The sequence below is a fragment of the Trachemys scripta genome, chromosome 2 (genome assembly GCF_013100865.1).
Source record: "Trachemys scripta elegans isolate TJP31775 chromosome 2, CAS_Tse_1.0, whole genome shotgun sequence".
NCBI classification, from domain to species: Eukaryota; Metazoa; Chordata; order Testudines; family Emydidae; genus Trachemys; species Trachemys scripta.
In genome coordinates this window covers 14,955,560-14,979,833 of record NC_048299.1, presented here as the reverse complement: position 1 = coordinate 14,979,833, position 24,274 = coordinate 14,955,560, and the positions used below count along the sequence as shown (strand labels likewise).

Genomic DNA, 24,274 nt, shown 5'->3' with positions numbered 1-24,274 from the left:
TGGGGCCCACCTCTTGTTCTGATCTCCAATTTTGCAGCCAAAATAAAGGTGATAGGCTTTCTTAACCATAGTGGTTATACTGTGCTTTTGTGATGCAAAAGTCAGTTCACCACAAACATAGCAGAAGTTATCTGCACTGTTCACACAAGTACGAGGCATCTCTGCTCACTTTGACTAAACAGAAATGTGTCCCTTTGCAAAATCAAACACTGACAAATAAGAGAGCACGATACTGTATGATTTCTAGAGGTGATATAGGGCAATTTGTTCAGCAGAGTGATGTAAGCTTCGTTATGATTGCATCATCCATGACTTCTAGGAATAACATGATGCAATTCATATCATGTATGACTCAATACCAGCTTCAGATTGCATCATTCCTTGTTTTGCCTAAAAAGCAACTACTGTCCAAACCCAGTCATAAATTTATTCATAGATCCAGTCAAAGATGTATTTTAGTCATTTCTGGTTTAAATTGAGATCCCTTCCCTTTATAACTCACTTATCCTCCGCCATTCCCAAGTCCAGGGTCGTATATACTGACCCAATAGCATATCTTGAAAACTAGAGCCAATCAACAATTTTAAGCATCATTTTCATTCTCAGTGACCCAGAATTAGTAAAGTTTGACTACATTTATTTCAGAAGCATTTTGGCTGGAGAGCAGTGTAATAAGAACTAACTCTGGTATCTGTTGGTAACTTTTGATGGTGATCAGAGTTCAAATGAGCTTATCTGTTTGCAGTTCATGGTATGTTGGTAGGAATATCACAAACCTCTATAATTGGCATAAATTGGCACCTGTATGATCATTTCTGCAGAAGCCATTGATTGTATGAACATAAACATAGGTTTGAACAATGTAGCAGCTTGCAGTCCTGCTGCTTGAACTTTATCTGGTCAGCAGACAAATGTATCACTCAGTCCCCTCCATGTTAGACAGTCTTCACAGAGGGTCATTCCCCATCTTCATAGCAATTGGGGCAGACTGGATCTTTGGTCTGAGCCTAGCTTTAGGATCACTCCCTCAAGAAGAACTCGCCAGAATTTTCTGCCTCTAAGTGGCACACAAGACAGATTACAGGTCTTCTTTGGAGCAGAGCTTGCAGAGAAAGCAGGAAAGTGTTAGTTGTTTGTTTGAAGCCTCCTTAGACTCAGGGAAAGGTAAGATCTCTCCAACCTCCCAAAGCAACCCTCAGGAAGAAATTCCTACTCCTGGCCAGCACGTAGGCAAGATCCATGTTGAGATGACTGAGACGGCCACAAAGCATTCCCCCTTTCCACAAGTTGTTTTACCTGCAAGGCTTTGACTGCCATGAAAGGTGCCAACTCCTGTGACTTCTTGAAGTCACCAGTGAGTCACTTTTCTCTGGTGGCTCTGGCTCATTCCTCATTCAGTGAAGTTGACCCCCTTAGCCTGAACTCAGCATCAGGAAGCATCATTGGGTGAAATGAGTCAGATTCCCTTCCCTGTATGATGGGCCTATCTCCTCTCCCCTTCCAGCCCCTGGGGTCCCACAGGAGGTCATAAATTGTCTATTTTCTTTAGGGAGACTTGCCTGCAGACGGTCCTTTCAATCTTCCTGGTAAATCACTTTTGCCCCCTCACAGGGGGTTTGGCCCAGTACCGGTGAAGGATATTGCTCAAATTATCTCTTAAAAGAGCAACATAAAGTCTTAAAATCTATTATGAGAGAGTCTCCCCTCTAGATCCTCTAAAGTGCAGGAGACCTCTCTAAAGCTGAGGTGGTCTGCAATGCTATTACAGGGCCTTTCATCCACACTGTCTCAAACACTGTAGAGTCAGCATCCTCAACCCCAGTGATGCAGGTTTGGTAGAGAAGGGCCTTAAGGAACAGGAGGCCTCAGTAGTCCTTAATTTCCATTTCAATAATACAGTAAAAATTGTGTTATCCGGCACTTTACCAGCCGGAAAGGTCTAGAAACCGGCATTTCTGATATCCATTAAAAGTCCGGTTGGCGTGGGGTCGGCAAGCTCCCTACCTGGCTCCGTGTGGCTCCCCAGAAGAGGCGACATGTCCCTGCTGCTCCTAGGCTGAGGAACAGCCACAGGGGCTCCAGGCATTGCCCCGTCCCGAGCACTGGCTCTGCAGCTCCCATTAATCGGGAACCGTGGCCAATGGTAGCTGCGGGCGCGGCGCCTCCGGGCAGGGGCGGCACCTGCGGGCGGGGGCAGCATGCAGAGCTGCCTGGCCGCGCCTCCGCCTTGGAGCAGCAGGGACACGTCGCCACTTTCAGGGAGCCACCTGAGGGGAGCCCCACCCAGATCTGGCACCACAAAGCCCCTCTCATGCCTCAACCCCTGCCCTGAGCCCTTCCCGCATCCAAACTCCCTCCCAGAGCCCGCATCCCCTCCCATGCCTCAGCCCAGAGCCGTCACCCAAACTCCCTCCCTCTTAGTTAACTGGAATTTTTGACTTACCTGCACTCCCCATTTATCCAACATGCCAGATAACAAAGTTTTTACTGAACATGGTTGAATTGTCCCTCCCTGGCGATGGTGGGGATGGCTTATTGCTTTCTGCATTGCACTGCATGGAGGGGATTGAGAAAGTGAAAGTTTTGCCTTACCTATGAATATTCATTCATGTCAGATAGTTTGGCCCATGTAGGGATTGCATAGGGTTGTTTTGTCTGACTATTGCTCACTTGTTAAGTGATTTGAAGGGGAAGGATGGTGTTCCTCCAGGAAGCCCCAAAATTTCATGTCAAGGCTCTGCTGCAAATTATTTGAGTTAAATAGCTCTCTTATATAGTTAGTATTTTTCAGCTTTGGAAGCTGTCCTGAAGAGTTATTCCTGAGGGGTGATCCTAAACCCAGACTCAGAACAAAGATTTAGTCTGCCTCCAGAGAATGCCCCACTATGAGGACTCTGACATGGAGTGTCCTTGAATGAAAATTCACAGATAAGACAGAATTTTCCCTTTCTCCAGTTTCACGTGTCTGTACGTGAGTTGATTTCTCTGCTCTGTGTTCTCCCCAAGGACTTATTTTTTTACCCCTTCTAATACTCATCAAACTCTGTCCTTCTGATTTTTGTTGGCTCTTCTCTGAAGGGGTGACCATTTCTTGCCCTCAAAGAATGCTTCTGTTGAGGAGGGAGGAATTTCTCATCTGTTGTCTTTATCAGATAATACTCATGAAGGATTTTGTCTAACATTAATAACTTTTTAAAAAATGCAACCATCTGATCCATGTAATCCATGTCCACAAATTTCACAGGATTATTTTTATTTTAAAGACAGCATTTATAACCTGTGACTTTGAAACTGAGATAAGAAAATTATTTTAAGTAGGAGGGAGAATGTGTGCCCCATGATTATCTTGCAGCAAAACTCACTAACTTGTTGGACAACTTAATCAGATAAAGCTGAGTTCTCTTTTTTTCTTTTTAAGAAACTTGTATAATCATTCAAGAGCTCAAAAATTGACAGGAACAGGAGTGGAAATGAGACTTCTGTTCCGTTTCTACCTTTTCTCATGCAAATGTTGCTACTAAGAAAGTTCAACTAACTACTTTTCAGGTGACTCAATATAGTCTTTCTAAAGACATTACAATCTCTGTCAAACTATATTCTTGAGCTGGTAGTCTGAGACCTCTCTTAAACATTATCACAGATGGGTTTTTTGTTTTTGTTTTTTTAAAGTCCAGTCTGTTTGTGTATCACCTTAAGTGTATGACATAAAACTGATGAAAGAAGCAAATTTAAGGTAAAGTGTGGACATACTTTTCCAGCCACATCTATTATTTGTGTATCAGAGACTGTCATGTAAAAGACACAACAGCATAATATAAAAATCTTTCTTGTTTTTAGTCAGCATTTAACTATTTAAAAAAACATATTTTATTTTTAAACACAAACTATCCACTGATTAAAGAACAGGAGTACTTGTGGCACCTTAGAGACTAACAAATTTATTAGCGCATATGCTTTCGTGGGCTACAGCCCACTTCTTCGGATGCATATAGAGTGGAACATATATTGAGGACACACACACACACACACACACACACACACACACACACACACACCATGAACAGGTAGGAGTTGTCTTACCAATTCTGAGAGGCCAATTAAGTAAGAGAGAAAAACTTTTGAAGTGATAATCAAGATAGCCCAGTACAGACAGTTTGGTAAGAAGTGTGAGAGTACTTCAAAACCAGACTCCAACGAGAGACTGCTGAGCTGGAATTGATATGCAAACTAGATACAGTCAACTCAGGATTGAATAAGGACTGGGAATGGCTGAGCCATTACAAACATAGAATCTATCTCCCCTTGTAAGTATTCTCACACTTCTTATCGAACTGTACTGGGCTAGCTTGATTATCACTTCAAAAGTTTTTTTCTCTTACTTAATTGGCCTCTCAGAGTTGGTAAGACAACTCCCATCTGTTCATGCTCTCTGTATGTGTGTGTATATATATATCTCCTCAATATATGTTCCACTCTATATGCATCCGAAGAAGTGGGCTGTAGCCCACGAAAGCGTATGCTCTAATAAATGTTAGTCTCTAAGGTGCCACAAGTACTCCTGTTCTTTTTGTGGATACAGACTAACACGGCTGCTACTCTGAAACCTATCCACTGATTAACTGCATTCTTACCAGTAATTCTACATATACTATCTTGTTGGTTTCTTCTAATATGATGGCGTAATGTCAATAAGGTTTTGTTTGGTTGCTTTTTCTTCTGGCAGGTAAAGAAGGCTTTCTTTGCCTTGGTGGCAAATGGTGTTCGAGCAGCTCCACTGTGGGAGAGTAAAAAACAGAGTTTTGTAGGTAAGGAGAGCTGGTGTTTTTCAGCGGGGAGTTAATGGGGGTTGCGGGGTTGTGGTAGAGAAAGGAGCCAATGCTGGCTGTGTTGTGTTGGATATCCTGGAAATGCATCTGGTGGTGAGTTTTCTTACTCCTCCAGCAGGTTGAAGTGTTGCTAATTCCTGTGACTTTTTCGTGAGTCTCTCAAAACGTGGTGATTTTTTTTCTTCTTAGAGCTTCAGCTGCTGAACTCAGGTAGCCACATGAGAATCTCCACTTTTATTTAAAAATAAAAGTAACGTTCCAGATCTCATGGGTTGCAGACAAGAACTTGAAGACATGAACCACAAGGGCTCAAAAAACAGAACACACACTTTTTGAAATTTCATGATTTTGATGGGCCTGACTCATGACTTTTTAGAGCACTTGGGTTTGGAAATATTAGGTAAGCCTGACCAGTGCGATGTGGGGCCCCAGCTGGTTGGTTGCTTTATCTTATGTTTACCATTCCAGCGGTTGGGAATTGGAGACCTCAAAGGCAGAATACTGAGGCAGGGACTTTCAGAGGCACCTAAGGGAGTTAGGAACCCAACTGCCAATGGATTTCAGTGGGAACTGGACACCTAATTCCCTTAGACTCTTCTGAAAATGCCAGCCTAAAAATCTAGCTGGTTTTCAGGGCACCTTTCAAATCCCTTTCATTTACAATTTAAATATATAAATATTCTCAGCAAAAAATAGCCTTTAAAAATCTTACTTGTCAGTTATTGTAAATCATCTCAAGAGATGTAGCCTGGATAATGCTAGTTGTCCATTCTGAAGGAGTAGTGTTTCACCAACGTTTTAAGATTCTCTTTTCCAGTCTTAACTAATATACATAAAGGCTGACTAGCCCAATGAAAATGTTCTTCAAATTGGAAGCATTGTTTACTATACATACAGCTGGGCCAGCCCTAAAGTCTACCACCTTACCTACTGATCTACTTACCTTCTTCACTGTCATCACTTTCCAATATGCATGCGTGACTGCACAGTAACATGGTGGTGATCTCCTCAAGGCTTTGATGTACATAGGAAAAAAATGTAGCGTTAAGCCCAACTACTTATTTACTTCAGAGTCTACTGTAGATAAAGTAAAACTCCCAAATTTGTGTATTACAGGTAACATGTAAAGAAACAAATTGGATTTATGTTCTTGTGTTGCTTTGTGGTGAATAAAGAATGCCTAAAAGGTCTCTTTACCCCCATAAAAAGACACAATCCAATTTTTTCCCTTTAAATTAATTTACTTCACTGTCTTATTTTAATATCCTAGTAAGCTGTTCAGAATACATGTATATCTCAAACTGTGTTCTGTATGGATTGCAGAGCAAAAAAGCATTAAACACAGAACTACTGTGGAATGCTATAACTTAGGTTCATCCTGAGAGGGCTAGAAATTCATTTGGCTCCTTATATTGCTATTTAGAAGCCATAGCCGCTTTCTTTAACACTTCTCTAATTTTGGAATATAGCATTATGTCAATATCACGTTTGAAAAACAGTATCATAGTGACAGTTATAAATACTTTCTGTGTAACCTGACGTGTAGATTGAGAGTTTTTTGGAAATAGATTATAAAGATACTTTATAAAGAACTTAATATTTCAAAGCCATGGGAAGCACTAGTAATTTTATGAAGGACTGTGTGCCTTGATCAATGATGAATTTTGATTTCGGCTCATCTCAGATTTCTGGTCAATTAAAGTTGACTTCTAGAAATTGACATTTTCCCCCTGAACGCTTGTTCATATGCCTTTCAGAAGTTCAGCTGTAGGAGTAGTAATCAGTCAGGTGGAATGATATTTGCTCAGTTTGTAGGACTTCAGTAAAATAAAAAAACATTGTTTTTGATAACTTGGAATTACTGATGGAAATTGCATTATTCTATATACCTAAGGATATGATGGACTGTCACTTAGCCTTTTAAATTCTAACTGGATATCTTTCCAGAAAATATGCTATAGTTCAAACAGAAGTTGTGATCTTGCTGCAGCAATTATTGAGTGATGTTCTTTGGCCTGTGTTATACAGGAAGTCAGACTGGCTGACCATAATCTCTTCTGGTCTTAATATCTATGAATCTGCCTACTGCTTGTATTTTCTTTAAGTGAATGTTGGACTCACAAAAGAGACTAGTGGTGGACCTGAGTCCCAAACTGCATAACTGGATTTTGAAACCTTTTATCTTCCCCTCCCCTCCAAAAAACCGCAGGGGGGTGGGAGGCAATCCTAGTTCAGGGTTTTGTTTGACCTAAAACTGTTAGAGAAAAGGGACAGCTGCAATATCTAGATCCAGGGGTTTGGCTCCAACTTCTACCAATACAGAGTCTATTCTTTCTGTTATAGTCTATTGTGTCAGCGCTAACTTGGAGAATTTAGTATGCACGCTTTTCAAATGATTGGCCATTTATAAAACTCAAAGTGTTGTGTTCAGTTACTCCACAATGTGAACTACACCAGCTTAGAAGTAAATATTTTAAAAAACATAAAAACATACTTAAGATAATTTTAAGATGCCTTTTCTAAATGCTGTTATATTTTTTCCACTTGTTACAGGAATGTTAACAATTACAGATTTCATTAATATACTGCATAGATACTATAAGTCTCCAATGGTAAGTACCATATCAGGCTTTAATTGTATTATTAACAACCATAGCATGCATAAATGCAAATCAAAAGCATTGAAAATTTATTAAAATTTGTACAGCCTTTAGGAGCTTAACTTGCTATAGAAATGCTTTATTGTGCTTTTGAGAGAAAAGGATGGCTTTGTGGTCAAAGCACTGGACTGGGACTCTGGTTAAATTTCCAGCTCTGCCACAGACTTGCTGTGATCTTGGGCAAATTGCTTAGCCCCTCTCTGCCTCTGTTTCCCATCTGTAAAGGTGGGTAACATTTCTTTCCCATTTGCCTTTTCTAGTTATACTCTTCGAGGCCTGGACTATCTTGTGTTATGTGTGTATGGTGCCTGCCACAGGGGGGCCATCATCTTGGCTGGATCTAGATACAGAATCTTGGTTGGTTTTGAACTTTAGGCACTATTATAATCCTACTACTACTAAGACATCTTTTTTTTTCTTTTCTTTTGGCATAAAAGGTCTAATTAAACCTCAGTGTAAAATAGTGATTCTACGTAAAAGTGATTTAGTGTGAAAAGTACTTAGAAAAAATATTTGACCATAGTTGTTTAGAGTTTTATTGTACATTTGATTCAAAATAAGAGATTTGCATATGTTGAGTCACATACAACATTATTCAGGTGGACAAAAAAAAGGGAGATTGGTGGGAGTGATGAGTTCTATAGATCGCACACTGATGAGGAAGGTGCCTGAGAGGCTCTGTGTTCAGGGCTAGCCCTGCCTCTCCAGCTCTGACAGTCATGTCATGTAGGAGGAGGGCTTTAAAGAGGAGGAAACTGCAATTAGCTAGGGGGAGAGGTCACCCTGAGCAGGAAACAGCTGTAGCAACTCCTGAAGCCATAGGTGGAATTCCCATCTAGGAGATCTCCTCCCCCAACCCTATGGGGAGTGCAGTGAACTGCCTGGGTAAGCCTGACAGAGTGAGCCCAATTCAGCTACCCAGCCAGAAGAACTCCTAGAAAACTGCTACTCAAATAGCCCTGAAGTAAATAAGTATTGCTGGCCTTTTCCTCCGTGAGTTGGCTCTGGGAAGAAGTTAATCTTGGGTGCATTGAAACATTTATTTTCCTTTTGATCCCCCATCAGCAGAGACATAAGAAGCCCTGCAAAAGTGGGATCCCCTCGTGCAAGGCTTAAAAACTGAGACCTATACATAAGCCACCCACTATAGATAACTGGGCATGGCCAGCGTCTCCCACCATCTGGAAGGAAAACCTAAGGGGACTTTTTTTACAGGGGGAATCAACTAAAATGGAGCAAGTAATTAAGGAAATCATCTGCAAACACTTGGAAGGTGGTAAGGTGATAGGGAACAGCCAGCATGGATTTGTGAAGAACAAATCATGTCAAACCAATCTGATAGCTTTCTTTGATAGGGTAATGAGTCTTGCGGATAAGGGTGAAGCTGTGGATGTGGTATACCTAGACTTTAGTAAGGCATTTGATACGGTCTCGCATGATATTCTTATCAATAAACTAGGCAAATACAATTTAGATGGGGCTACTATAAGGTGGGTGCATAAGTGGCTGGATAACCGTACTCAGAGAGTTGTTATTAATGGTACCCAATCCTGCTGGAAAGGCATAATGAGTGGGGTACCGCAGGGGTCTGTTTTGGGACCAGCTCTGTTCAATATCTTCATCAACGACTTAGATATTGGCATAGAAAGTACGCTTATTAAGTTTGCGGATGATACCAACTGCTTTGGAGGGATTGCAACTGCTTTGGAGGACAGGGTCATAATTCAAAATGATCTGGACAAATTGGAGAAATGGTCTGAGGTAAACCGGATGAAGTTTAACAAAGACAAATGCAAAGTGCTCCACTTAGGAAGAAAAAATCAGTTTCACACATACAGAATGGGAAGAGACTGTCTAGGAAGGAGTATGGCAGAAAGGGATCTAGGGGTTATAGTGGACCACAAGCTAAATATGAGTCAACAGTGTGATGCTGTTGCAAAAAAAGCAAACATGATTCTGGGATGTATTAACAGGTGTGTTGTGAGCAAGACACGAGAAGTCATTCTTCCACTCTACTCTGCTCTGGTTAAGCCTGAGCTGGAGTATTGTGTCCAGTTCTGGGCACCGCATTTTAAAAAAGATGTGGAGAAATTGGAAAGGGTCCAGAGAAGAGCAACAAGAATGATTAAAGGTCTTGAGAACATGACCTATGAAGGAAGGCTGAAAGAATTGGGTTTGTTTAGTTTGGAAAAGAGAAGACTGAGAGGGGACATGATAGCAGTTTTCAGGTATTTAAAAGGGTGTCATAAGGAGGAGGGAGAAAACTTGTTCACCTTAGCCTCTAAGGATAGAACAAGAAGCAATGGGTTTAAACTGCAGCAAGGGAGGTCTAGGTTGGACATTAGGAAAAAGTTCCTAACTGTCAGGGTGGTTAAACACTGGAATAAATTGCCTAGGGAGGTTGTGGAATCTCCATCTCTGGAGATATTTAAGAGTAGGTTAGATAAATGTCTATCAGGGATGGTCTAGACAGTATTTGGTCCTGCCATGCGGGCAGGGGACTGGACTCGATGACCTCTCAAGGTCCCTTCCAGTCCTAGAATCTATGAAAAAAGCAAAAACTTGTTTTGTTTTGTTTTAAATTAAATTACTTGAAAAACTTGTCCTACACTTTAAAAAAAATAAATAAATGGTGAAGTCATTTGTTGCAAGCAGCTTGCAGCCCTCAGAGACCAAGTACAGGCTCCTGAGACCAGAGGAGCTGAGCTAGAAGAGCGAAGGGAGACAAATGTACATAGACGAGACTTTCTGAAACACAGTACAGTGGTCCCACCTTCAGTCTGATAGCCTCTGAGCTGTTGAGGAGGATGAAAGTCTTGGGGAAGGAGAACATCAAGCTGGAGCGGAGGGAAATGCTCCCATAGTTGGGACCCTTCTTCCGGATGATGTCATAGTATCCTCTCACACTAAGGATACCTCTCAAGGTGCAAGGACCCCTGTTATTAGGAAGAAATAGGTAATAGTAATGGAGGATTCAGTTATTAGAGATAGTTCAGTTTATGGTGACTGGAAGAAGTACATGGTAAATTGCCTGCCAGATGCAAAGGTCGCAGACCTCTTGAGATATCTAGACAAACTGGCGTGCAGTGCTGGAGAGGAGCCAGTGATCATGATATACATAGGTATCAATGCCATAGGGAAAGGTAGGAGAGAGGTCCTGGAGGCCAATTTTAGGTTGCTAGGTAAGAGATTGAAGTCCAGGACCTTCCTGGCAGCATTCTCTGAAATACTTGTAGTTCCATGCCTAGGGCCATTTAGACAGGCAGAACTGCAGGGTCTCAATGTGTGGATGACACAATGGTATTTGCAGCAGGGATTTAGGTTTATTAGGAACTGGGGGAAATTTTTGGAAAGGAGGAGCTTACACAGGAAGGATGGACTCCGCCTAAACCAAAATGGAACTAGATTGCTGGCATGTAAAATTAAAAAGGACTTAGAGGAGTCTTTAAACTAAGGGCTGGGGGAAAGCAGACAGATTTAGAGGAGCACACGGATCAGACAGAAACAGCCCTTAGAATATCCTCTAATAAATCCTCTCCTATCTACCTAGTCTAGTAAAGAGGAGAGGATAGAAGTTGATAAAGTATAGGTAGGAACTGAAGAGAAACAGTCAAATGAAAAAAAGTCCCATTACATTACATCACATGAAAGTAGACCACTAATATGGACAAATTTTATAAGTGCTTTATATACAAATGCAAGAAGTCTAAATACTAAAATAGGTGAATTTGAGTGCCTGGTATTAAATGAGGATATTGGTGTAATAGGCACAGAAATTTGGTAGAACAATTATAATCAATGGGATTGGTAATACCACGGTACAAAATATATAAGAACGACCTAAAAGGTCGCACTGGTGGGGGAGTTGCATTACATGTGAAAGAAAGCATTGAGTCAAATAAGGTAAAAATCTTAAATGAATCAAACAATACCATAGAATCTCTATTGATAGAAATTCCATGCTTGAATATTAAGAGTATAGCAATAGAAATATACTACCGACCACCTGACCAGAATGGTGTCGGTGATTGTGAAATGCTCAGGGTTATTAAAGAGACTACAAAAACAGAAGCCTGAATAAGAAAGGGGGATTTCAGTTGTCCCCATATTGATTGGGAACATGTCACCTCAGGATGGGATGCAGAGAGAAAATTTCTAGACACTATTTATGACTGCTTCATGGAGCAGCTAGTCCTGAAACTCACCAAGGGAGGGGCAATTCTTGATTTAGTCCTAAGTGGCACACAGGATCTGGTCCAAGAGGTGACTGTAGCTGAAGCACTCAATAATAGCAACCATGATGTAAATAAATGTAACATCCTTGTAGAGGAGAGTACCAGAGAAACCCACCACAGTAAGCATTTAATTTCAGAAAGGGGAAGTACATAAAAATGAGGAGGCTAGAAATGGAAATTAAAAGGAACAGTCACAAGAATGAAAGGCCTGCAACCTGTACCATAAGAGAGGCTCAAACTATATGTATACCCCAAATAAAAAAAGCAGGAAGAGGACCAAAAAAAGTCTCCACAGCTAAACAATAGCGTAAAAGGCAGTTAAATGTCAAAAGACATCTTCTAAAAATTGGAAGTCAGATCCTACTGAGGAAAATAGAAAGGAACATAAACTCTGGCAAATCAAGTGTAAAAGTATAGTTAGGCATGCCAAAAAAGAATTTGAAGAGCAATTAGCAAATGACACACAAACTCTCTGCAAATTTTTTTAAAGTTTATCGTAAGCAGGAAGCCTGCCAAACAATAGTGGCATTACTGGATGACCAAGGTGCTAAAGCAGCACTCAAGAAAGACAGTGCTGTTGTGTAAAAGCTAAATGAATTCTTGGCATCAGTCTTCACTGCAGAAGATGTGAAGGTGATTCTCAAACCTGAGCCATTCTTTTTAGGTGACAGATTTGAGGAACTGTCCCAGATTGAGGTGTCAGTAGAGGAGGTTTTGGACTAAATTGATAAACTGAACAGAAAAGTCACTAGGACCAGATGGTAGTCACCCAAAAGTTCTTAAGGAACTCATGAAATTGAAAAACTGCTAATTGTGGTATGTAACCTATTGCTTAAATCAGCCTCTGTACCAGTTGACTAGCAGATAACTACTACAACAAGGATTTTTTGTTTTAAAGGTGCCAGAGGTGATCCTGGCAATTACAGGCCAGTAAGTCTGACTTCAGTACCAAGTAAATCAGTTGAAACTATAGTAAAGAACAGAATTATCAGACATATAGATGGACACGATATGTTGGGGAAGAGTCAACACTGCTTTTGTAAAGGGAAATCATGCCTTACCAATCTATTATAATTATTTGAGGGAATCAACAAGTATGTGGTTAAGTGTGATCCAGTAGATACAGTGTACTTGGACTTTCAGAAAGCCTTTGACAAGGTCTTCATCAAAGGCTCTTAAGCAAAGTAGGAGTCATGGGATAAGAGGGAAGGATATCTCCTCCATCAGTAACTGGTTAAAAAATAGGAACCAAAAGGTAGGAATAAAGCATGTTTTCACAGTGGAGAGATGTAAATAGCAAGGTCCCTCAAGGATTTGTATTGGGACCAGTGCTGTTCAATGTATTCATAAATGATCTGGAAAAATGGATAAATAGTGAGGTGGCAAAGTTTGCAGATGATAAAAATTATTCAAGCTAGGTAAGTCCAAAGTTGACTGGAAAGAGTTACAAAGGGATCTCACAATACCGGGTGACTGGGCAACAAAATGGCAGATGAAATTCAGTGTTGATAAATACAAAGTAATCCATATTGGAAAATATAGTCCCAACTATACAAAATGATGGAGTCTAAATTAGCCATTACCACTCAAGAAAGAGATCTTGAAATCATTATGGATATTTCTCTGAAAACATCTGCTCGGTGAGCAGTGACAATCAAAAAAGCTAACAATGTTAGGAACCATTAGGAAAGGGATAAATAATAAGACAGTAAATACTACAATGCCACTATATACATTCATGGTATGCCAACACCTTGAGTACTATGTGCAGTTCTGGTTGCCACATCTCACAAAAATATATTAGAATTGAAAAAGTATGGAGAAAGGCAACAAAAAAGATTAGGGGTATGGAGTAGCTTCCATATGAGGAGTGGTTTTAAAAATTGGGACTGTTCATCTTGGAAAAGAGATGACTAAGGGGGAATATGGCGGAAGTCTATAAAATCATGTATGATGTGGAGAAAGTGAATAAGGAAGTATTATTTAGCCCTTCACATAACACAAGAACCAGGGGTCACCTAATGAAATTAATAGGCAGCAGGTTTTGAACTAACATAAGGAAGTACTTCTTCATACAAGTCACAGTCAACCTGTAGAACTCATTGCCAAGGGCTGTTGTGACGGCCAGAAGTATAACTGGCTTCAAAAAAAAATTAGGCAAGTTTATGGAGAATATGTCTATTAATGGCTATTTAGCAAGATAATCAGGACACAACCCCATGCTCTGGATGTCCCTAAACCTCTGCCAGATTCTGGAAGTCGATGACAGGGCAGGTATCACTTGATAATTGCCCTGTTCTGTTCATTCCCTCTGAAGTATCTGGCGCTGGCCATTGTTGGAAGACAGGATAGTAGACTAGATGGAACATTGATCTGAACAGGTATAGCCAATACACAAGATGCTCTTTAGCTCATAGCTATTTCATAGAGCTCAAAGAATACACTAAAAGGAGTGTATACACTGAGCGCTTCCGTTTGCCTGGTAAAGAGACATAGATACATGAAAATTCACTAATACAGCTTTATGTGTATTATTTATCATGTAACCATGGTAACTGAGTTATATGTGTGCTGATGTCTGTTGTGTTTAAGGTAGAACTCAGCCAAAGTAACTTGAACCAATCGGTTCCAGACATTCAGTTTGACTGGAGCTAGCTATGTTTTAAAACTCCCATTAGCTATCTTGTTTACATATACACTCATGTGCTTGACTTTTTCTTGCTGCTGCTGGGTCCCAATTGCCCAAATTAATTATTAGCTTACTTTAAAAAAAAAACAACCTCCCACATTTTTGTCTTGTTACAAAATAACAAGGAATAATTGGGTAAAATCACAATTGAAGTATGTTTTGCAAAACTGGTCAACCCACTTCCATTTTGCAGTTAACACAAGGCATTTTATTTACTGTATTGGCTGCAAGGAGTTTGACACAAGGTACTGTCACCATTTTAAAAAACTAACAACTAGAATTTTTCTTGGTGACTTACAGTAGAACAACAATTTGGAGGGACTGTACATTGAGAAGTAGTAGTTTCCATATTGTAATATTAATTCTCAGCTTTTGGTAATACCAGTTTATCTTTGCATAGAGTATATTATCTGAGAGCCAAATTCTGCTCCCCTTAAATTATGTAGCACCCTATTCCACAAGTAGTCCCATAGACTAGACTTAAAATGGAGCTACTTGCATAGTAAGGGGCTAGTCAACCAGAGTAAAGGTGGCAGAATTTGGTCCTAAATGGCTAGTACAGAGTCTCCTACAAAATGAGTAGGAATATTTGTAAAATCTCTGTATATTTTACTATTGTGGTGCTCCTGTTCTAGTAAAAATAAATTCTTAATGTATTTTTCTTAAACAACTGTAAACCAGTCTTTAAAATTAATAACACCACTTAGGACCAGATTGTGCAACCGTTATTCTTACTGGTTTGCACTTGCACAAGTTAACCCATTGAAGTCAATGGGACTACTTATGTAGCAAGGTATGACTCAAGATAAGTAAGGGTTACAGAATCTGCCTCTAAATTAATGATTTTTCTTTATGTAGCAGTTGAATGCAAATCCAGTGTAACTGTAAATTTAAATTAAAATACTCTGAATTCTTTTAATTTTGTGAAGCTGGAATTACTTCACTGCTTTGAATTAAGCTTGACAATCTTAAAATCATTGTGGTTTGTATATTTGTAAGGACAATAAAAACCTCTTCTGCTGCTGAATTAATGCAACAAGTGAATTACATACATTCCACTTGAATTTTCTCCGAAGCCCAACATGTGCCACTGTGCAAGTATTGGATAACCTCTTTAAACCATTTATGGGGAAAGTTAGGGGAGTTTTTTTACCTCAAATAAATGCATTTCTATTTTGCATAAAGGCATCAAAACACCATTGCCAAGGGATTTGTAGAAAGTTCAAGACTTTTGTATTGCCACAAACATTCCTATAATTTCTCAAAGCATTCCTACCATCTGCTGCAACTGTCAACAAAAGTCAAACTATATTCTGAATCCTGAGCCAGGTTTTAATGCTTTAGGAATATTCTCTTCAAAATGTGGTCATAATAACAGGTGTAACTTCATCTCATCAGCCTTTAACAAGATTTCTGATGGCTTAGCTAGACTGAATCAAGCTGAAATATCTCACCTGTTTTGCTGTTTGCAAGTACTCTGAAAACCAGTTTGTTTTACTTACATATATATCTTGCTTTTGTATTGCTTCTAGAAATGGTTCCTTTAGGTAATCTGTGTCAACTAGTCAGCATCTTCTGGCACATTTCAAGGGATGGCGATTGCAGGAATGATCATGTTTATGAGGGTGGCCCCTAGCAGTTTAGTGGTTTAATTTAGTAGATGAACTATCTTAATTTGCCCAATGCCTCTAAATACTAAAGTCTCAGAAATACCTGAAGATGACTCATGAGAGGGGTGAGGGCACCTTGGCCCAGAGTAGAGCCAGAGCCGTAGCTGTTATTGAGCCTCAAACTAACATGTCTAGACATGTCTAGGTTTTCTGAAGGTGGTAATCATGACTTAGCAATAATTGGTTCACAGACAAAGCTGCTAAAAGTGTATTCAGGAAACTGTCAGTGAATTGCAGAAGGCCACTAACAACCTTGGGGAGGTCATATAATGATGTCTGGAGCCAGAGCTGCAGGAGGCTGCCATTTGAGCAGCAAGAAATTGGGCAGTGTGACAGAGGCTGGGGAGGGCAAAAATGTGGTCTTCAGTAGGTTTTAATAATGAGAACAAAGCACCAGCTGTGGTTGAAAAATCATAACATTATCTTCATGCTTTCTCCTGTACAAGGGGAAATGAAGTCTTGTTACACTAATAAAATAATACCAACAGGATCTTATAAGGTAGATAAGGCAAAATGCCACATTTATTACAAATAGAGAGAAAGAGAAATCAGGATATGCAATTCAATATTATTTCATTACTATTCCTTATTCACACACACACTCATTCATACGAGTGTTGCAGAGTTGTTATAGTTACCAGCGTAGAGGTTGCTCGTGGCAGAGTACTGGCCAGGTAGCCTACACACGAAGGTGAGCCGAGTCTTTGTCAGATGCGCATCCGATGCTCCTGGAGGGTGGTTGCCAAACCAGACTCAAAATTTTCAGTTTTTAGAGTCTGTTCTTATAGGATTTTGTCCTTATACAAGTCTATGGGAATCGCTTCATCCTGCTGATGTTTGTTTGAGGTGATTATCAATCATCAGGTGGCACATCCCTGATGTCTGAGTGTTATCTTGTTCTTCGGGTCTTCAGCCCTCCATGGGGGGGGTGGGCACTTGGGTGGATTCCGGCCTGCCCTCCGGGGGGGAGGTTATCTCTAGTCTGCCTATTCTTCGGCCAATCGAGACTGAAGTTGTAATTCTTAGGCTGGCACTTCCCTGACCATTCATTCTTTATCTAAATCAATTTATCCTTTATCTAAATCAAGCATCCATTCACATACATCCTCTATTTTAACATACATTTATCACTTATTACTTTACTATTTCTTAACTTCCAGTAACTCTCAGGATGTTGCAAATCTACTTAAACTTTAACATACATAGCAAATAAGTTATAAGCTGTGTTCTGTTTGGAAGAACAATTACAGTTGTTTTTGAGAACAGACTTTCTGTCTTAGGATGTGTTAACACAATTAGCAGTTTGGCCTTGCATGTTTCTCACAGAGGGAGGGACACAAAAATGGAAAATGCGAGAGGCCTAAACTGTGGGGAATTCAATTGAATTTAATCTAACCCCTTGTCTCTCTCTTGGCCTCAGACTTGTGATACACATACACGTTATGGTTCTAATACAGAAATTCTCTGGTCCAACAGTCTTGCAGAATAAAAATTCAGCCATGTCCCCAGTTATTCCTTTACGGGTATAACAAGGCTACCTTCTCTGCCTTTTGGACCACCACCACACACAGTCTGGATGCTTTCTAAGATTATAAGCACCAGTGTTATTTATTAGGTCCCCTCCAACAGTTCATCAGTACAGCCTTGTGCAGCAATATATAAGTGCATATAAATTGCCCCTTAGCCCACTTTCTGTAGAGGGAGAGGGAGAGATCCAGTATCCCCAGGCTCCTGTTAGCTTCCCCCTTGCACTTCCTTGCTATCTTTTAACTTTCCCCAGTTCATGGGTTCATTGTTATCATTAGCTTGTTAGCCTCCTGCCTAATTAAGTCATTGAGCACCCATCTCCCAATTAAGACGACTCCAGGGGCAATAGTTCATTAGCTCAGTAGAGTGCTGGGTCAGTATTGTCACAAAGAGGAAAAGGCATTTATCTCAGTTTTCAGAGGGGTCGGCGTGTTAGTCTGTATCAGCAAAAACAATGAGGAATCCTTGTGGCACCTTAGAGACTAACAAATTTATTTGGGTATAAGCTTTTGTGGGCTGAAACCCACTTCATCCACTGCATGGAGTGAAAAATACAGTAGGCAGGTATATATATTACAGCACGTGGAAAGATGGGAATTGTCTTACCAAGTGTGTGTGTGAGGGGGGGTCAGTGCTAACGAGGCCAATTCAATCAAGGTGAACAGGAGTACTTGTGGCACCTTAAAGACTAACAAATTTATTAGAGCATAAGCTTTCGTGGGCTACAACCCACTTCTTCGGATGCAATCAAGGTGGAAATGGGCTATTCCCAACGGTTGTCATTCGCACTTTTATCCTTCATTACTGGGTCTTTTCAATGACTTAATACAGATAAACACTGTTCATCAATCTTCCTTTAAAAGTGACCTGCAAGGAGTTTTTTTAAAACTGGGGGGCTTGTGCACTTTTTTCTAAGATACAATATGCTATAATCACTTGGTATATGTCTTTAAACCTAGTGCTGGGAAGTGTTGCTCTTGTTTACTGTGTGTTAGTGCCAGTAAGTTCTGCTCTTCACTGGGCCAGTACATTTAAAAAATTATGACCAACTTTGACTTTATGCAGTAGTGAATCTGCAGTAAAAAGTAAGGAAATAATTCAGATCTGAAAGTTATTGTTAAAACCTAACTTTCTTTTGCTTGGGATTGGACAATGTTTTAAGCATTATAGACTTTCATGTTTTCATTGTAGGTTCAGATCTATGAATTGGAGGAGCACAAGATTGAAACATGGAGGGGTGAGAACATTTCTATTAAGATCCATTGATGCCTGTTAAGGAAACTTAAAATTATCTCTGAAAATCGTTTTGGTTATTCATATACTTAAGCTGTCTCTTACTAAGATACTTGAATGAAAACAAGAAATATTTAGAGTTAGTCTGTTTGCTCACACTGCTTATTTATGCACTTGAAATAATAATCTTGTCTGTATTGGTGGTGATGATAAACTCTAGTGAAACAAAGGTCCTGTTTTCAGACTGACTTACAGAAGTCGTTTTTGTTTTAAAACACAAGTATCTTTTATAGGATGAGTAAATCTTTAACTTGTTTGGATCTTGGTGGGTTTATATACTGTACCTTCTCCCAATAACACCTTCACAATCAATATTACATATCCTGCTTTGAAAGCTCTTAGTGTTCACTTGACAGTCACATCATGAGCTATAACTAATCGTTGTGTGAGAGCTTGAGAAGGACTTTGTTTAATTTCATGTCACTTAATGAACTGTTCCTAAATATAAACGCTCTCCAACTGCCTACGGTTTTTAAAATCTCTCCTACTGTTTTAAACACAGTTTGTGGAATGTAGCCATTGGTTGGTTGGTTTTTCCAGATTTATGTTAACAAATTGTGGTAGCAATTTCCAATATATTTTATAGTCATGAGCTAGTTACCTTTTAAGAATGACAACAACTTAGAAAAGAGAATTGTAAGCTAACATTTAATGATGTTGTATAGAGATGATTGTCATACAACATTTTATCATCACTTCATGCTGATTTAAAGGAGTTAAGCAAAAGATTGAAAATCAAAAAGTTGATTAACTTTAAAATTGTCAACTTAGTCTTCTAAAAATCACCAGCTAAAAGTTCTTAGTGTTTGTTTCATATAAATCTAAATATAAAATCCACTCTTGATGCATGTGCACTCAAGATTAGCATGTTGGGGCCAGCTGACCCTGAGTTCCTCCTTACCACCCACCCAAGGCTGTGAGGAAGAGTGACACTGCTCATAGTTTCTCTTGCAAGCTTAAAAAAAATTGTGTAGTTATCTTCTTAGTATAGGCCTTGGTATTTAGGATAGATAGGTTTTAATGGGCTTCTGTTCTGGGTACCAGGGTTTTTTATTCCTGGTACCAAACTACAGCCCTTATGGTTGAGCAAAAATATCTGTGGTGCAAATATTGTCCATCTTGTGAGATGGCTATGTCCCTCAATGATGGACATACAAGATGCCTGTTATGCCTGAGTTGGGGCATATTACTGATACATGGAATGTTTGTCAGTCATTTTCTAAACACACTAAAAAGGCAATAGAGACTCACCTAAAACTTTTATCTGCTGGACAAATCAATGAGACCTGCCTCTGATCCAGGTAAACGAAATTTACCCAGATCTGAGCAGTCTTCCACCAGAAGTACCCAATAAGTGTGGACATTATGGCCAGCTTTAGAACTCCTTTTCTGAAGCATTCTTCTTCTGCTATTATTACCAAGTCCTTTTCAATGACTGATTTGGTAGGATACAGCACCACTCTTCTAAAGAGCATATATACAGGTGTTAGGAACCTGGCAAAAAGAAAAGGCATAAATCACCTTAGCCTTCCTGGTACAAAGCTGAAGCTGGGATCCTCTGTCACCTCAAAAGACTCCATACACTGGTACTAGATAAGGAGCACCCTCAAAGCAGTCTCTAATATACACTGCACGGCACTGCCTTTGGGACGCCCAGTACTGACATCAAGGCTTTTACTGTTCCTGTACCAGCGACTTCCTAACTTTCAGAATTGTTGCTCACCGTACCAACAGTCTTGAGACAGAGATTCACTGTATTTTGGCGGGGGGGAAGCAAGGGGAGAAGGGGGAATCTACTTTTGTCTGCCCTCCCTGAGTCACAGTTGTAACATTTGATTGTGGACATTCCCTTATCTGTACACACCACTGACATTTCCTCAGTACCGAGTAGGTCTTCTGGATCATCTAAAGATTTTCCTAGATCAGGACCTGGGATGCCTGCCAAATCAGCTCCACTATTAGAAGAAAAGTGTTCTTTCTTATCCACTTCAGACCGCACTGCGGAGGGTTCATTCACATGCTCCAAGATCTCTCTTATCTGACCCTTCTACATCCAATAAGAAGTCCAAGGCTCAAAATTTACCCTAGTAGATATAGGGGATATAAGGAGGGAACCTGGTACCTTCCCTGTGGCCCTCAACTCGTTTAGCTTATAGCTGTCATTTCTGGCCATTGTGGGCACTATGGGGCTTCCATCACACCAGAAAACCTTCCTCTGCCCTCTCCAGGGCCTATCTCCCTCCCTGAAGGTCCAACAGCGTTGGCAGTCCTAGATGTCACTTGCTGATCCTCAACTATCACAAGTTTCTGATGAAAAAATCATCAGTAAGCTGAACTTGCCCCTGCTGCCATTTCATTGTCATCCCCTGACAAAGCTATGGTCCCATCTGTTCCATCACCCCAACAACTACAAGGCTTTTCAAGACCTTTTGTCAGATGGCAGAGCTGTTAGGCATTACAGCTGAGTAAGTGCAAGAGAAATTCCATAAACAGTTACACATCCTGTGCACCTGAATGCCCGACAGGCTGTCTGTGCCACTCAGTGAAGGGCTCTTATAACCTGCACGGTGCTTATAGCAGACTCCTGCATCTGTTTCACTGAAATCTAAAAAAGGTAGAGAGAAGGTACCAGGACTATCCTCAGACACTGTGGCAAGATTGATGGTAACATCTATGACAATGAGGTGGAGGCATTTTGAATACAATCCTCACAGATTTTCAAAGAAATACAGACTGCTATAGGAAACCTCCTTTTTAAGGGTTATGATCTGTTTAGCAGAAAGTGAATGATGCGTTGTGCTCATCAAAGGACTCCCAGGCTACACTTGGGTTCTTGGGTCTATACACCCCACAACCCTGAAGAAAAGAAGCTTAGCAGCCCTATTTGAGGCAGGTTCCTTCTGCCCCCCTTTTAGCCTCTATACTAAAGACTGTAAGAACCACTGAGAAAGAAACAAAGAATACACAGATTACCTGCATTCTTCCTTAGGGGCAGCAGTGTTTGTTTGATGGTTAGCTGAGAGCTTCCCAAAATTACATACCTTTTCCCTATCTCATTTGGACACAGTTTATTTTCTTTTTTGGGAAGCTTGGACCAATATTGCCTCATACTCTTGGATCCTGGAAATTGTAGAGCTTGGATATTAGGTTGCATTTTAGATGTTTCTAGTCCTCCATCCACAGTTCCCATCCCTTTTCAGTGATCCCTCTCAGAAGAGAATTACATCAGGAGATGTCCTACTTTGGGAGCAATAGAAGTGCCTCTTCAATAAAGGGGAGAAAGTTTTTATTCCTGTTTCTTTATCCTTGAACTGAAAAATAGGATGCTGCCCAGTTCTGAGCTCAAGGAAACTCAGATTAATTCACGGAGGCAAGTTCAAAATGGCTACCCATTCCTAGAGTCTGTACCTTCACGATATTGCCATGCTTTGATCCACTCAGCCCACACAAGCTCCTGAGATTCCTACTGGGGAGCTCACATTTCCAGTTCAGAGTCTTTCCATTTGGGTTATCAACAGCCCCAAAGGTTTTCACAGAAGGTTTGGATAAAATGGTAGCGTACTTAAGGAGACATAAAAGTTTGTTCCTGCCTGAATGACTGGCTTGTTTAGGGGAGCTCATGTCAACAGGTAAGATGTCATTCTTCACATCCTACAACTCTTTGCCACCTTGTAACTCAAGATCAATAAGGAAAAGTCATCTTTGATGCTGACCCAGAAAATACAACTTATTGTGACACTGCTAAACTCCATGACAGGTAGGGTATACTTACCTCAAGCCAGATTGTCTAAGGTTGATAGTTCATGTGGCTTCATGCACATTGGTCATACCATGTACCAGACTTTACTTAAGCCACTTTTTCATACAATGAAAGTAAATGTGTGTCCTGAGCAAGCATCTTATCGATGTGCCAGTTCATATTCCTTAAGCCCTAATATTTCCAGTTGATGGAAGAATCCCAATCATGTATGCAGAAGTATTCCATTTTCTCCACCTCTGTCCTCAGAAACAGTAGTGACAAACTCCTTCATCCTTAGCCGGGGAGCACATCTAGACAATATGAATCTCTGGGTTTGTGATCCTCAAAGGAGTCGTTTCTTCACAGAAATATATTAGAACTTGCAGCAATGTGTTTAGCTTGTGTAGTGTTTCTCTCTCTGATCCAAGGCAGAGTGCTGTAGCAAGTGAGAGACAAAACCACACCCAGCATTGTATATGAGCAGTCAAGGAGGAGCACAATCATCTTTCTTGTCAGGAATTAGTCTGCTTGTGGAATTGGTGCATCCATCATCAGATCACTCTGATAGTTGTTCACCTTCCAGGACTACAGAACACACTAGCCAGATCACATGAGCAGGCAGTTTTCAGAAAACCATGAGTAAGACTCTTTATAATTCAGTCTTTCACAGGTGGGGTTACCCACACATGAATTTACCACAAGCACGAACAGGAGATGTGCCACCTGTTGCTCTGAGGGGCCTGAACCTGGGACCACACTCAGACACAATCCTCATTTTGTGGATCCCAGGTCTGATGTGTGTGTATCCTCTGATACTGAGGGTTTTAAAGAAACTAAAACAAGAGTCTGCAGTAATGATCCTGATAGCATCAGCTTGGCCAGGCAATTCTGATACCTCATAAGATTTTCAATTCTGTCTCCTTTTAACATTGCCAATTAGTCCAGATGTAGTCCGTCCCCACCGTTTCCCCCCAACTGGCATCTAGACCCAGCCTCTCTACGTCTCAGAGCCTGGATACTGGCTGGCTGATTATCATGGAAAGAGGCTTGTTCTCGAGTCCACAATTTCTCCCCAAAGTGGCTTCAGACTTCCTCTTATGTTATCAATGTTCGTCCCTAAACTACATTCCAACAGAGGTAAGCAAGACTCAACTCTTTAGGTGTATGGAGGGCGCTCTCATTTTATCTGTATAGAACGGTCATCCAGGGTCTTACCTACATTTTTTTGTTGCCTTTGCAGAGAGAAAGATGAGCCAGGTCAATTCATCTTAAAGGCAATCTAAATTGATCTCAGATGGTATTACAATTTGTTACCAGTTAGCTAGTTTAGATTTTCTGGGTGACGTCAGGTCTACTGGCCAAAAGATCCGATCTCAATTGCATAGGGCATGTGTGCACCAAGAGTGGAAAATATATATATATAGACAGCACATCTAAGAACCACAAAAAGAAGAACAGGAGTACTTGTGGCACCTTAGAGACTAACAAATTTATTAGAGCATAAGCTTTCGTGGACTACAGCCCACTTCTTCGGATGCATATAGAATGGAACATATATTGAGGAGATATATATACACACATACAGAGAGCATAAACAGGTGGGAGTTGTCTTACCAACTCTGAGAGGCCAATTAA

General features: G+C 40.4%; 1 protein-coding gene across 10 annotated transcripts in view; it reads left to right on the top strand.

Annotated features, from left to right (window-relative positions):
* PRKAG2 (protein kinase AMP-activated non-catalytic subunit gamma 2) overlaps nt 1–24,274 on the top strand; it is a 393,593-nt gene that overhangs the window by 341,700 nt on the left and 27,619 nt on the right. For all 10 annotated transcript variants that reach the window (XR_004644380.1, XR_004644381.1, XM_034759959.1 and 7 more), the window contains 3 exons: nt 4,724–4,805; nt 7,380–7,438; nt 18,799–18,844. Coding sequence is in view for 8 of the 10 variants with exons in the window: in XM_034759959.1 (XP_034615850.1) it covers nt 4,724–4,805; nt 7,380–7,438; nt 18,799–18,844 (187 nt within the window). In the remaining 2 variants the exon portion in view is untranslated. The remainder of the gene's footprint in view (nt 1–4,723; nt 4,806–7,379; nt 7,439–18,798; nt 18,845–24,274) is intronic.